The sequence below is a fragment of the Neopelma chrysocephalum genome, unplaced genomic scaffold (genome assembly GCF_003984885.1).
Source record: "Neopelma chrysocephalum unplaced genomic scaffold, ASM398488v2 Primary Assembly neopelma1_91, whole genome shotgun sequence".
NCBI lineage: Eukaryota > Metazoa > Chordata > Aves > Passeriformes > Pipridae > Neopelma > Neopelma chrysocephalum.
Genome location: NW_020897753.1, coordinates 1,755,870 through 1,770,664, shown reverse-complemented (window position 1 = coordinate 1,770,664; position 14,795 = coordinate 1,755,870). Strand labels below are relative to the sequence as shown.

The 14,795-nt window shown below is 41.2% G+C and overlaps 1 protein-coding gene across 9 annotated transcripts in view; it reads left to right on the top strand.

The window, feature by feature from the left end:
- The window catches only part of SPTLC3 (serine palmitoyltransferase long chain base subunit 3), a 125,363-nt gene that overhangs the window by 71,461 nt on the left and 39,107 nt on the right, over nt 1-14,795 (top strand). For all 9 annotated transcript variants that reach the window (XR_003535877.1, XR_003535878.1, XM_027693367.1 and 6 more), the window contains 2 exons: nt 6,784-7,003; nt 9,154-9,280. Coding sequence is in view for 7 of the 9 variants with exons in the window: in XM_027693367.1 (XP_027549168.1) it covers nt 6,784-7,003; nt 9,154-9,280 (347 nt within the window). In the remaining 2 variants the exon portion in view is untranslated. The remainder of the gene's footprint in view (nt 1-6,783; nt 7,004-9,153; nt 9,281-14,795) is intronic.

The window sequence follows — 14,795 nt, the reverse complement described above, 5'->3', positions numbered from 1 at the left end:
TGCAATTATAGGGCATCCTGGTCAGGTAGCTCTGGTTCACTCTTGTGGTGCAGTTTACACCCAATCAGAGAGACAAACAGTCACTAGAGTTGAGCAGCAAAGCAGTGGCACCAGCCAGACTCACCATCCTGGGCTGTTTTCTCCAACCTCTCCAGTCAGGAGAATGTTACTGGGAAGGCAGCCATGGGGCTCATGGATGGCATGGAGGGGGTGCCACTGGTGGGTAAGTTGGAGAAGGGAAAGGCAGAGATCATGAAGGGAGGGAAGGGCTCAAGAAGCAGTGTTTGTATAGTAAGAAGGTTTTCAGGTATCTAGGCAAGGCTGCTGCGGTGAATGACAGGAGGGGAGGAGCAGAAGGATAATTTGGGGAGTAGCAACACCTGCCCTAGAGAGAAGGGAACCAGAAGCTCTCATTCACAGGACATGACATGGGTTATAAAAGCAGCATTAAACTTTACATGTAGGGATCATATCCTGTGCTGCTGAAATACAGCCAGGCTGGATGGGCAGTCACTTATGCCATTTTACTGTGAAATGCTGGCACAGTTGAGCCAATTAGTTTTTTTCTGTAAGAAATCTTTTACAATCTCATGTCATCACAACATTATAGTTGTCAGTGCTTTCTTTCCACTGAACATTTTCCATCTGCAAAGAGACCAAATCAGTCCTTATCTAAACACCTGTCAGTCAGAGCTGAAACAGGTCAGCAGCAGATCAGCTGATCCAAAGCAGGCTGAATGTGTCCTTTCAACCAGAATAAACAGAGCAAAACTGCAAATAAACATCTCTTGGCACTACTAAAAGAAAGCTCAGATTTAAGGGCTTTGATCATGCAGAAATTAAGTGGACCACCAACATTTTACTGACAAATATCCCCACTGGTCACATGGCTGGCAGAAAAACCTCCAGCTGCTGAGCTTTGTTCACTTTTAAATCCTTTACCCTGAATATTGACCACAAGAGAACAAGAAGGTTGATTGGTAACACAGAAGCATAGATCATTCCAAGCAGTAGGACAAACCCACTGTCAGATATTTACTATATTAACCATAATATAGTAAATATTATATGTTTTTCCAGATTTAGGTTTTTTTACTCCAGATGTAGAGTTTTCTTTTCCTCTAGTTTTGCAGTTGGTTTCAAAAGGAGATTTCGTTTTCCAAAGATCAAAGAACCTTCTGTTGGAATGCAAAATAAAAACATGTTAAAGCTCAGAGTACCTCACTGAAAAGGAAGCATAAAGTTCCTTCAGCTCCATAAAGGCTAAATAATGTTAAGACCACTCGTGCCCTGAGTGTCTATGCTTCTGACAGGCATGAAGTAGAAGAAAACCAAAGCTCAGCTCCCTGATAGTCTCTCGTTGGAAACCAGCCCTAGCAGTAGCTGGGTTGGTTGGTTCATTAGTTGTTTTCATAGCCCAAGCAGATCAGAAATTGCAGAGTGTGGTTTGGTTGTAAAGCAAGTCTGCTCTGGCTGCAGGGCCAGTGCCACCACACCCCACCGTGCCATGTCCCTGCCACCACTGCCAGCCCTGAGCACTGCTGGGAACAGGCTCCCAGCCTGGGTAGTCTAATCCAGTCAGTAGCTAAGAACATTTCATAGGCAAAAAAAAAAAAAAAGCTGGAGAAAGACATATTAGAAATACTCTTTTTGTGTGCATGTTCTTTCCTTTCTTGGCCCACACTTGCTGAAAGACTAAAATTTTCCAGCCCCATATTGGCTAATGTTAAGTTTTCTTGAAGGTTTGCCAGATGACAAATTAACATTCATCAAGAGGGTCTAAGGGGGAGGTAGAGTGTAGTTAATGTATTCTTCTTACAATAGTTAATACTGCTTTTTTTTTTTCCATAAAGGATTTAAGTTATGCTTCAGGGACAGCTAATACGGAATTTAAATAACTTGGTCAAAGCCATTCTCCAAGTTAAAATATCTTGATTTGCAAGTTTGGCTTGGCAAATTTTTGCAGAAATGCTTTTTCCAGAGATGCAAAAGAAAACACTAAGCTTTCCGTCTTCAAAGAAATATTGTTATATGGGACACCATAGTCTTAGTATGGTGACGTTTATGGTATGGAAAGAAATTTGCCTTCTGTTTCCATTAGGAGTATGTTAAAGTGTTTACACTGTGCATAAACCTGGACTTACCAACTGGCAAAATTTAAAAAGGGTCATTGTTAGCCAACACGAGCATTTCTGGAAATCAGACTTGTGTTTGAAACCATAAGCCACAGATTTTTCTTGGTTACAACTGAAGGCAGAATTGGCCCCTCAACTTGGGAAGCACTCAAGCTTCATGTCAAACCAATAGCAATAAGTATATGTTTGTTTGCCTTTTAATGTCTCTATTATCTTACAAAGAAAAAAAAACTCATCAGAAGTAAATATAACTACTAGTGAAAGCTGGTCCTTAACTTGGACTGGCCTAGGAGCAAATCTATTCCCTTTGGGTTCCAAACTGAGGGAGACCATCTCATCATCAATCTTCAGCACAAAAAGCATGAACAACTTTTGGCAGTGACCAAGGCACAAGTTAAACTGACTTGCTAAATCATATTTTTATTATTTGAATTCCAGCTAATGTTTTCCTTGGCTTCTCCCATTTCCAGTTCAGGATTAATCAGTTACTGTGTTCTTACATGGTCCGTGGTAGGCTTCTGCTCTCTTCCATGCCTATTTACTTAGGAGTCTTATAGGCCAAGGCCTAGGGCAGGAGTTATGGGGTATCAGAAAATGATCAAAACAGATTGTTTTTCATTTGTTTTTTCCCTGCTTTTAATTTAATTTGGGTATTTTCCCTTCCAGCTAAGAAAATAGCTCTGATCAGTTAGATATTGTCCAGTGCCTTTTCATGTGCGTTAGAAGTTCCTTGGGATTCAATGCCAATAGTGTAGGAAATTTATCAGGGTTATTTCTTATTTCCTGGGATTAAGTGACTAGGACTTCCAGAAAGGAATGAGGTAGCATTTAATGTCTTTGGCCAGGGACCAACATTGAAGGTTAACATTTCTATCATTTCAGTGTATGGAGTTGTATTTGAGGGCAGAGTTGGAAAGTTTCCTTAAAATTATTGCTTTAAACTACAAAACAGAGATTGTTGTGTGAATGTACGACATTTATGTAAGAAAACAGTGCCTACAGTAACTGTTAAAATGGAATGAACCGTTAAAATTGGGAGTAACAGGCCAGGAAAGGAGGGATTTTCCCAATTACAAACTAGCCTGAAAGGGGAACAGATAAACTTTTCAGATGTTGAAAACATAGTGGTACTATGGGGCATGTTTAGAGATGCTGAATTATGCAGTTATGAAGTAGATAACAGGTTCAGTATCAGTAAATTAGTTTTCATGACAGAAAAAAAATAAATTGGAATTGTGGTAGCATAGTAGGATGTAGAAAACTCTTCCCAAGGAGTTTCAAAATGAACTGGACAAAAAAAGTCCTGTCAAGTTGGAGTCTCTCTTCCAAATGGAGTGACCATCACAAGTGTACACCTATCTCTCAAAGCACCTGCTCCACAATTCATCAGCTGCATCAGAAGGAACGTCAGTAGTCTGATAGGGATTGAATCAAGTTTCAAACTTCAGCTTTCCCAAAACTTGGGATTATCTCCTCATGTCTGGAAGTAGGTTCAAACTGAGTGTGTACTAACTCAAGCTTTTGTGCCTGAACACCAAACAAGGGTGACGAGGGTCAGCTGCAATCTAGAAACTTTTCATCCCTGCCACCAAGCTAAGAAATTTTGCTACGAGACAGGGTGTCATAATGAGAACATCTGGCTTAGGCAGAGCCAGTTTACGTTCATCTGCATCCAGGTTTTTTGATGTGTTCCGGGTGCTTGAGCAGATCTGGAAACAGATCCATAGGTTTGTACACAATAGCTGTTTGTACACAAAGCTGAGTGACACAATCAGACTGCGACAGAACCATTACACTTCACTTCTGGCTCTCTGGTTTAAGCTGAGTTGACGTCAATATTTACCAAAGAATTCAGTAAACTTTCCATTTGGGCTTCCCAAGGGATTTTGTGAAGTGAGTTTTATCTTGAAGCAGTTCTAAACAGTGCTGTGCATATCAATAACCATCTGCCAGGGTCAAAAGAGAGACCAAGAGCAGAGCAGGCAGCAAAACAGGTCATCCTTTCCATCAGGAAGGACGAGGCCTGTTTGAATGGCAGCACAGAATGCATGCATGAATCCAGGAGCACTTTATCCATGGACACTTCAAGGCCATGTTGGGATCTCTGTCAACTGTTATAACACTTATGTCAGCCAGCATCTTTCCAGAGCAGTAAGTCAGCTCTGAAACTGAATACAAGTGCCTTGGTTTGCTTAGAGTTCCAAGAGAAATCTCCTACTCATACGAGTAAGAAAAGTTTTCATTAAATCTTCTTAATGGTTAAATCTTGCAACAGCCATGAGCCAGCTTCATGTATTCTGGGATTCAGCACAACTTTGTTCCCCATTCCACAAATATGCAGCATTTTTAATTTACCATTTTTACTCTCATCTTTTTGAAGTTAAATGCTGGCTCTCCCATCTGAATCTCCATGAGCCACTAAGCCTAATGATGTCCATATACTTGTGGGAAAACTGTTATTGTCCTTCTCTGCCTAGCTGGTCTGCCCAAGCTTTGCTGGAAGGTGGAGGGTGGGATGGCTGTTTGCTTCCCTCTGCAGAGGTGCTCCTTGGCACTCTGTTCGCACATCCACCCTGCAGACTGACCAGACACAGCTGAGAGCTGCCAAACACAGCAGGTCCAAGCACACCCAGTGGCTCAGGGTAGTTTTTAGCTGACTAATGCTTTGACTCTGGGCTATGTGAGGACTGTGGGCTCTGCCCTTGTATTCATTAGGAAAATAGCTGTGGTGGTTCGAGTTGCTTCTCCCCCAGCTGCCAAGTGTCATTTGGGAAAAGTGAGAAAGCCCAGTCTTCAGGAGCTTGCAGTACAAGCCCACCCTTCTTTGCTGCAAGGGACCATGGTGCCAATATACAGCCCTACAGTTGCCTCTTTTATGGCTGGGCAAGACAGAAGGGCAAGATTTGCCAGCAGTCACCTACAGCCAAAATTATGCCTCCAGGCCCAGGCAGCCAGGCTCTCTGAACCTCCCAGTATGAACAGCACAGGCAACCCTTGTCCATGACTACTCCCTCGTGCTGTTAAACTAATGGAGACTTGCCTATGGGCAGGTCTCCTTCAAAACTGGAGACCAAACACTTTCCAAGCTGACTCAGGAGACCAAAGAATGAAGAAGGACTAAAATGGTCAGAAATTTCCTGAGTTCTAAAAGCACATCCTGCTACTTTTGTGGTTCCAGACTTCCAGACCCACAGTGCAACAAGAGTGGCAATAAAACAGCCTGTGAAAGCCACTGGTCCAGGATCTAAAAATTTCCAAGACATTATTGATTGCACTGCTCCTTTATACTTGCTACTTGGGAACAAACTCATGTTTCTGCTCACCTGAAGCTCGTTGCATTTGCAAGTGGATACACCTTAGCTGTGGGCTGTAGCCACAGAGCACTGGTTTTCCTGGCACACAGCACACTGATTTTGTGTTTGATAGGAAGGTTTTAGCATTTAAAGACTAACTTACTAGAGCTGGTGGAAGAGAACATGTTAAACTCATGAACATGAATACTGAGTGCATCTGAGCCTATCCAAGCGTAGCTGTAGTCATCTCACAAAGGTTTTCAAGACATAAGTCTTCACAGCATTACTATGGATATGTCATCTTTATGAGATCAGAGGGCATTTCTTATTTATGTCCCTGGGCTTTCATTTTGCTGTACACCCCCTCTGTGCCTTCTCACTTACTGACATGGCTGCCAACAGTACAAAAGATTTGTCATCTTTTCTCATTTCTGCAAATCTCAATATGCCACTAATCATAAAATGGTTTGGGTTGGAAGGGACCTGAAAGATCATCTAGTTACAACCCCCTTTCTATATGCAGGGACATCTCCCACTGGACCAGGTTGTTCAAAATCCCATCCAATCTGGCCTTGAACCAGAGATGCCCCCCAGAGATGGGGCATCCACAGCTTCTCTGGGCAGCCTGTTCCAGTGCAAGTTCAGAATATTTCGCTTTCATGTATGGCTGTAAGAAAGTAAAAAGAAAAGGAATGGAAACTTTCTTCCTTTTGATTACTAGGTAGCAGGCCACATTCCTAAAAAGTACATACTGAGAGCAACAATTGGCAAAGTGGATTTGAGCTGCCTGTTCTAACCCCTGATTTCTGTTCACTCTGAAGACTGTGGCTGCTTAAAATTATGGCACCAGCTGTGGGTTTCATGTGGTCCATCTCCTGTGTATGTTGGACCCAGCTCCCCTTCACCAGAGGAATTTTCTCTAGAGCTGTTATGCCCAAATATTGCCACAGTAGCTGTTGATGAAGTAAGCGAGGACCAGACTGAGTTATAGCAGTTCTTTATAATGCATTATCATATTTGGTTTGTACTGATGAATTGTAACGTGCTGCTTCGGGTGAGTATCTCCCCCTCGCTTTATACATTTCCTTCTCTTTTTTGGCATGCTGACAATTTGCAAATGTTCAAAGACTTCGTGACTGGTTTTGATTGTTCGAATCCTAAGACTTGCCTTTGACTTTTTTATACTCACCTGCAAATGGGAAAGGCTTGCAAGTTCTCTTTGAACTGTAAGAACAAATTGAGGTTCCAGAAGGTGTTTCATGGAATAAGGCAATTAATGACTATATTTTCTGCCAATATCTTAAAGAGAAAGAGTACAGGAGTTGTCGTTCATCCCTGATTCTCTCCACCTGCAGCATGGAAGGGTCCATCGTGCGCCTGCCAGAAATAGTCTCCTTGAAGAACAAATACAAAGCCTACCTCTACTTGGACGAAGCTCACAGCATCGGTGCAGTGGGAGCAACGGGCCGAGGAGTCGTGGAGTACTTCGGGATGAGCCCTGATGATGTTGATGTATTAATGGGAACGTTCACGAAGAGCTTTGGTGCAGCTGGAGGATATATAGCTGGCAAAAAGGTAAAAGGAAGGCATAAACAATTTAACATCAAGGGGGTGGGAAGTACCTTCTTACAAGGTATGATACGTTTTAGTATCTTTTCACACAGACTGCTTTACATAAGCACTGTTCCAAAATTTAGTACCATTTTTGCCTGGATCCCAAACACACATCAAGCAGTCAGACCTTCTTCTTTTTGTCTCGTGTTCACATTATGTAATTTGCTTGAGTTGGGTATTTTTTGTGCCACCCTAATGATTGTTGTTTGTCTTGGAAATGTTTGGACACGTTGTGGTTGGCTAAATATACTTCCCTACATTAATTTGCATGCGGATTGCTCATTACTTTGTTTCGCATTTGTAAACAATGTGTGAGGCAATATTGAGAGATTAAAACCACAGTTTCATCCACTGATAATAAAATTCCTAAACAGTTGTGGATTGACATAGTTGCATTTTTTAGAAGAATGGACAAAGAGGGTTACTGAGGGCCTTTTGCAATAGTAAATTGTGTGTCCTCAGTTGCTCCACGTACATTAACAAAACAATCTCTTGCCAACAACAGATGTCAACAAAAGTAAAGCTGAGTTTGCTTTAACTGAGAGTGTAGAAGAGAAAGCATAATCAGCACCATTGTGAAATGTCATCGGTTTTGTTGCTTGACAGAGAGATCAAGTGGCTGCTGATTATTTGCCCTTTTCAGACCCTGCTGAATGTATTTTTTAAGGAGTCTGCTGAATGAGTGGGAAGCCTGTTTACACAGCCCATATGGTTGTTGTCAGGATAACATTAATAAGGGTAGCCCTACAGTAGAATAAAAGCGCTATAAGAAAGTATAAACTGTATATTTCTTGCTGTCTTTTTTGGATTTGCCCCTGGAGATCTTAAAGCTGGGTGTCATAATACATCAAGAGTCAATTTGCTTTGTTTCTTCGGTTTTCTGAATTTATATCTGAAGGCTTAACTCTTACCAAAGACAATGTGACTAATGTAACTAAAAGTATAGAAAGACTAGACCTGTAAAAAGTAGTCTGAAGGAATTCATGCTCTAATCCTTGGAAGTTACTTTAAATGAAAAAAGGTCGTTCTTTTCACACCTCTGTGTATCAGTAAGATTTGCCTCAGGCTTCTGAACCTCAGAAGCCTGCTCACCCATTCACCCACTTACATTCATTTCTGCAGCCAAAAACTCAGGGTGGCACTGTTTATTCTGCATCAGCTAGATCACAGAAGCCTTCTCAGCTATTTAACCAAACTCTTAGGAGTACAGTTGCAATATAGCCATGCATAGCCTGTGTAAAGTTAGGTAAGTCTTTATCCTCAGCATTGGAGTTACTGCATAAACTCATACAGCTCTTTTGGTAGTAATTTGTCTAATCCCCTTTGGGATGGTTTTTTTTCTGATTTTTTTTTTACCATAGTCCAATTTTCAAGCAGGTGTCATCCCTTTCTCAGTAACACAAATTCAGCTTTTAGCATGGTAACCTCTACTCTGATGTTATGCACTAGGAGGTATAAGCTGTACAACAATGATGATCTTAATAAGATCTGATTTCCTACCAGATCCCTGGATTCAGGAGAGTTACGGGTGCTTTAGATATGCCTACAGTACATCAGTGCTTTTTCTAGGAGCACAGATTGTGCTCTTAGTTATACAAGGAAATGTTAAAGCAACTATACCAACTCTAACATGACTGTCCCTACCGCCCTGATGGAAAGTTTCATTTGAAAATTTTTGTGCTAATAGACAAAGATAGATCCCAGTAAGGTGCTTTTCCTGAATTAGGTCATGAGGCAGAGAAACTATTCTGAAGTCATGTAGGCTTTGCTTCATTCTCAGAGAGGAACTGAGCAGCATTATTTTAAGTGCAGCTGTTCATTGGTCTTGAAATTATTTTGGCTACTTTGTAGTAAGTCTTAGCACAGAAGTAAACGTTATTCTCTTCCAGACTTCTGTTGCAGCTGTAGCTGCCCCACTTACATGGTAAAGTATTTGCACCTGCCTGATGTTTCTTCAGGCCATGTATTAACAGTGGCAGCCAAGAAAGCAAACCAATAGCTGGTGAAACGTCCTCTTCCTTTTGCATATTCCCACTCCTGCAGTAGTTGAGAGGGAGACCTGCTGTTTGGCCAGCTCCAAGCTCATTCATGCTTTGTTTTGCTTGTGTAAGGGCCTTGTGGACTTTCTACGAACTCATTCTCACAGTGCTGTGTACGCCACATCCATGTGTCCACCCGTAGCAGAGCAAATCATCAGGGCAATGAAGTGTCTCATGGGACTAGATGGGACAACACAAGGTAAGCCACCTACTTTCACTTCATTTACTCCAGTTGCTTCCAAAGCATCTCCTGGATGCGGGCGCATGCGACGTGTCATCCAGCAGCAAAGTAGTATGGTAATGCAATGCAAAGGAAATCATTCTTACTGCAATCATCATACTTTTAAGTGCTGTCAACTCTATTTCTTTTTCCATGATCATCCACATGCATCAGGGATTGAAATATTTTGGAATTCTGGCTCTGTAGTTGCCAGCCCGTCCTGTTTTGCAGCAAGGAATAGAAATACATGAATTTCCCTTTGAGTATATTATCTGACTTTGTGGGAGGGTTCATAAGGACATGCCTTCATTTCTGGGCTAGGTGCTGTCAGTTTAGCTTCTTTGTAAGTTTGGACCCTCAAAATGGCAAGCAACACAAGCATGGTGCAGCATTTCAGAACAGGTATTGTATGTTAAATCACAGTATGAGAAGATGATCATAATAATTCCTACCTCACTCAGATATCAATTATGATGTCCAGAAGCTAGTTCTGAAGTACATTTTGTCCCTGAAGAATTGGTTGCTTGGTGTCTTTATGAAAAATCAGGTTTATTTCTATTCCTCTCCTGAAGTTGTAGGTGCAGCTACTGTCCAATCCTCTGTGTAACGTGCTTTCTATACAGCAAGCAACAAAACAACTATGTGACATTGCTATCTGCCACTGTTTCAAAGTGATGCTGATGTGGATTTGGTGTTCTAGGACTTAAACCCCAACATGGAGAAAAACTGATGGATTTTGAATTTGTATATTTTTTCAAGACTTCCTGAGATTCAAATTATTGTGTAACATGCAGCTGAAGACACAGATTCTGCTCTGAATTGCAATCTCTCTTATACTGGTCCAGCAGCACTGTGCTGTGCTATTTTCTCTTTGTCTAAGGCTAACAGAATTAATTCTGTATTAGTCCTCCCTGATAGATTTGACTGGGGTAAGGTGGGAATGGGGAAGAAAAGGGTAGATGAGAGCAGGTGAGATACTGCTCTACACTATTCTGTTGCAGAGCCCTAGAGGGCAGTTTCAAACCACGATAGACGCGAAGATATTAAGACGTTTATCACAGCACTTCAATGAGGCCAGAATTTACAATACCCCAGAGTACAGAAGGAGGGATAGGGAATCCAGTCCTAGTGCCAAATTCTGCTGAGTGCAATAGCACAACTGCAGCATGATGTGCAAACGATGAGCAAGCGATGCTTTTGTTGTTTTGGCAGAGAAGTCAAGAGTGGAGCAACTGCTTCCAACTTGAAATTTGAAAGGTCAGGCTCGCATATGCTGATGCCTACGCCCTGTTCAATATAAGAGACCAGCTCTGACATCTTTCTTCCGCCTCGGGGCTGTGCGGGGCTGCTCCCTGCCCTGGCACTTGCCGTGAGAGGGCGGTCTGACACCGAGCCTTCCCAGGTCTTCCAGACTTCAGGCACTCGGAGATGCTGCTGTGTGTAAAACATGAAACATGCAGAGCATTTCCAGGCCTTCAAACCCTGTTACAAATGCTCTTCAGCTAGCGTGATTCTGCATGCAGTTCAGTGGAGGATAACAGGAGAACTTGGTTCAAGACAGTGTCTTTTAAGATGTGCGTGTTTGTCTTAGGGCTGAGAGTTTGAAGCATTCTCTCTTCCAGAAGCAGACTTGTTTAATGACACAATGTTTGTCTTTCCGCACAAAATAAGAGCTTAATAAGTCTTCTGCAAATCCTTTATGAAATAAATTAGTGCTTTGTCAGTTTTTTAAAAATTGTCTTGTAATATGAAATGCAAATGAGTTGAAAAACAAATGAATAAATCATATATCACAACTTTAGAGCATTCCACAAAGGCTAGCAAACTGGCTATGATGTGTAAAAATGTGTCTTGTCCTTCTGAGCCAGACCCATTATTTTAGTCCATTGGGTTTTCTTTCATGTGGGCCTCCCTTCATTAGGCTGTCTTGTGGACTACAAAAAAACCCCACAACCCAAAACACAGGAAAAAATGCTGTGCTGGACCACATTACAATGCTGCTTTGGCACCAGAGAGAGGAAGGTGGTGGCTTAGAAAGGAGGGGAGAACAGAAGGGAAAAAGCACTGTCTCTTCTTAGATATTTTTTATGCCAAGGACAACAGTGGCCTTGGCAGAGTTCCTTTGGTCTGCTGACATAGAAAATGGTGAATCCTGCACATGAGTTGTTGTTGTGAGAGAGTGAGCCCTGTACCAGAGGCACCTGACAGAAAAGTTTCAAGTGGTATGCAGGGTGGGACAGACCATATGTTCTCTGGAAGCCTGTTGAATCCATAGAAAGAGTTTATTTTACAATTTATCTCTATTTACATTCTCTTCCCACAGGATAATTTGGGGAATCCTTTATAAGGAGATGTCCACTGATGGCTTGTCCTCCAGAGGTCATTTCTGTAGGGGAGGGGGCCTTGAAAAAATTACTGGGAATGCTTTGCAAAAGAGTGAAATTAGAGTTTGCTAAAAAGTTCCATGTGAACTAGAGGGTGCTTTTTGAAAAAAGGATGAAATAAGGGGATGACAAATATCGTAACACGTAAGCATTTCCTTATATCTGAACTTCATGACTAACTCCTCAGCAGATTAATAGAAAACTAAGAGAAGGAAGACTGTTTGGTCATTTAAATTGCTGGTCAAAAAAATCTTTATTTTTTAGTACTTCACACTGTATTTTATACTTTTCCAGATATGAGGCTTTTAGATTGCCTTCACTTTCTTGCTGGTTATTCTCCACTAGTTTGTTAAGCAAGCAGGTGATCTAGAAGAGAGTAAAATAGGCAAAATTATATAGTAGGTAATGCCAGTGGCCAGAAGTGCAGTAATACTGCTTGTGTTTATCCTGGTGTATATCCAGCTGATTGATCTTCCATATTTTCTTCCTTTATTTTCAATTAGTAAAATATGGTCATTCATTTGGAAAAGGAATGGTGATGTGCATTTCCAGGGTAGGATCAATATACTGGATGCCTGACTGCAGGATACAAATAGATGTTTATAGGCACAAGGGGTACAGCTTCATTACAAGGAGAGAACAGGTTAACACTTTAAAAGTAATTCTGTGAAACTTATACTGTTCAGCTGGAAATTATCCACAGCAGGTGCCTGTTTCAGGCTACGATGCACAAATGGGTGGGGATGTCTCATTGGTGTTAGTTGTGAGACATTAATGTCACAGCAATGTAACTGGGAGGATACTGCAGAGCCCACAGCCAGCTTTTATAGTTTCCTTCTTTTGTCATGTTTTCTGTGATGACTCGAGAAACTGAAGGACAAGAAATGCTGAATAAGAAGAAGGTACTAGCTCCCTCAAAACTGATATACACTGTTGTTCCTGCCTAGGAAAGAGGAATAGGTTGAGGTTACTATGACCAAATGCTTTGTTTCTTGAGTGACTTATATCAAAAGAGTCAGAAGTTGACTACAAAAAAATGCAAATGTATTTCCATTTTCATGTGAAATCAAATTTTTAGTAGAGTACAGGTCCTGGTGTTACCCAGTGCCATGCTTTCCAGGACTCTGAAAATCAATGGCTTGTAGAACAAGACACATTTGTTCTTAGTAACATAATGTCATAGATACCATCATAGCTCCTATAATAGAGTTGTTCTAAAGTGTATGAACTCCTGGCAGCTGTATTTCCATTAAGAATGTCATAAGGCAGCAAGCTCCACAGTTCAGTTCATATAGTCTATTTAAAAAAAAAAAAATCATTTTATCCCTCTTAAGCCTTAGTGGCCTTTTCATCTCAAATGTGTCTCCGCTCATTTATTAGGAAATATGGGAAGCAGAAGTTCCCATGGCATTTACTCTTTAAAATTCATAATATAGATATTCTTTATGTGTTCTCCTCATGGCTTCTCATTACACCATTGGAGATACCTCAGGAAATTCAGCAGCTGCCTTAGTGGTTTTATCCCCGTGATGAGAGTGCAGTTGACTCAGAGTGTTTGGACCCTGCACAAATTTTCAAGTACGCTTGCTTGCATGCAACACGGCCCCTCCAGCTGTGACCTCAGACCTCTTTTTTTCCCCCTTTCTGCATGAGAATACCAAAAGAATATTTTTACATTTGAATTTGATAGGTAAAAAGTAGAACCACTAGGCAGACAGAGTTAAGACTGTTAGAAAATCCAAAGCAATTTTCTTGATGACTAATAATAGATTATAGTGGTGTAAAAAGCAAATTGCAGCATTTGCAAAGGCATCATTTTTCTGTTTAAAGCATGGCAAACAATAATTCACCAGCAACAGTGGGCATTTTTCATATGGTTTTATGGGATGCTGAAAAATGTGAAACTCTGTCCTCTGGAATCTACTGTTAAAAGATTTGTTATGTTAAAAGATAATTCATGAGGTAGTTTAGATTTAAAGTGTTCCTTTAAAGTGTTAATTTACTTTGCCATTTGTGCTGATTGGTTTATCTTTTTACAACTACTAGTTTTCATTTTTGTTTTTAACAAACTCTGCGTTCTTGCATTTGAGCTCATTCACATTGTGAGAAGTGGCAGAACACTGCTTTCTGTTTTGTCTTGGCATCAAAAAAATTGTTTTTAAAAGTTCCTTTTTAAAACATTTCTGTCTGCCTTAGATTTTTTTGCAACTGGAGGATCAGCACCTTAAAATCAGTTTCCAACATTTTCCTCTGCTATCTGCGCTCAACAGTCTTTTGAAAAAAATTAGCTTTGCTTTGTCAGGGTGCTTTGTAAATGTAGAAACCTTAGTTCCACATCTCTACAACCTGGCGTAAAGCAGCCCTGATGCAAGGAAGAGCAGTCTTGTCCTCTGTTTTTCCTTCTCCCTCTGCCTATCCCCTTACTCCTGCCCCTTCTCCCTCCACCAGCATTAGTGTTCATACAGCCATGCAATGAATGAATCAGAGAACTGATCCAGCTGAAAAATAACCAACCCTTCCACAAATGGTTTGCCTACAGCCCAGCTGGTTCCCTGGGCCAATCTGCCATATGGCTACATGAATCCCAGTGCCAGGACTTGAGCAGCTGGAGCTGAGAGGAACGATCCCTTTTGCAGCAAAATAAATCTGTGCCAGACTGGACTGATCATGAAACTATTGCTGTGAGCTTTAAATCTGCAGGTGATTTAGCGATGGACCCCTTGAACCTGCTCTAAACAGCCTGCAGAATTGGTCATGCTAAAGTCCAGCTTTTTCAAATTCTCATTTTTTGCGTCTCTCAGGCCCTTATCAAACAGAATGTTCCCAGTATGTGGTTACATTTAAAGCCCTTAAGCAAATTTATTCCCTATTTGCACACCATTGGCTCCATGACCAGAGCTCCTAGTCACGACAACATGGAAGATGCTAATGATGATAATATGCTGTCACAAATATTATTTGTCTAAGCTGAACATCACAGATGTTTTCCCAGCAGTGGGTGATGAAACAGAGCTAAATTCTGACATCTTGACTCAAAATAAGTAAGACATGCTGTTCCAGTGAGCCACCTGCCATGTGATCCACCTCCCACAGGAAGCCAAGTGTATCCA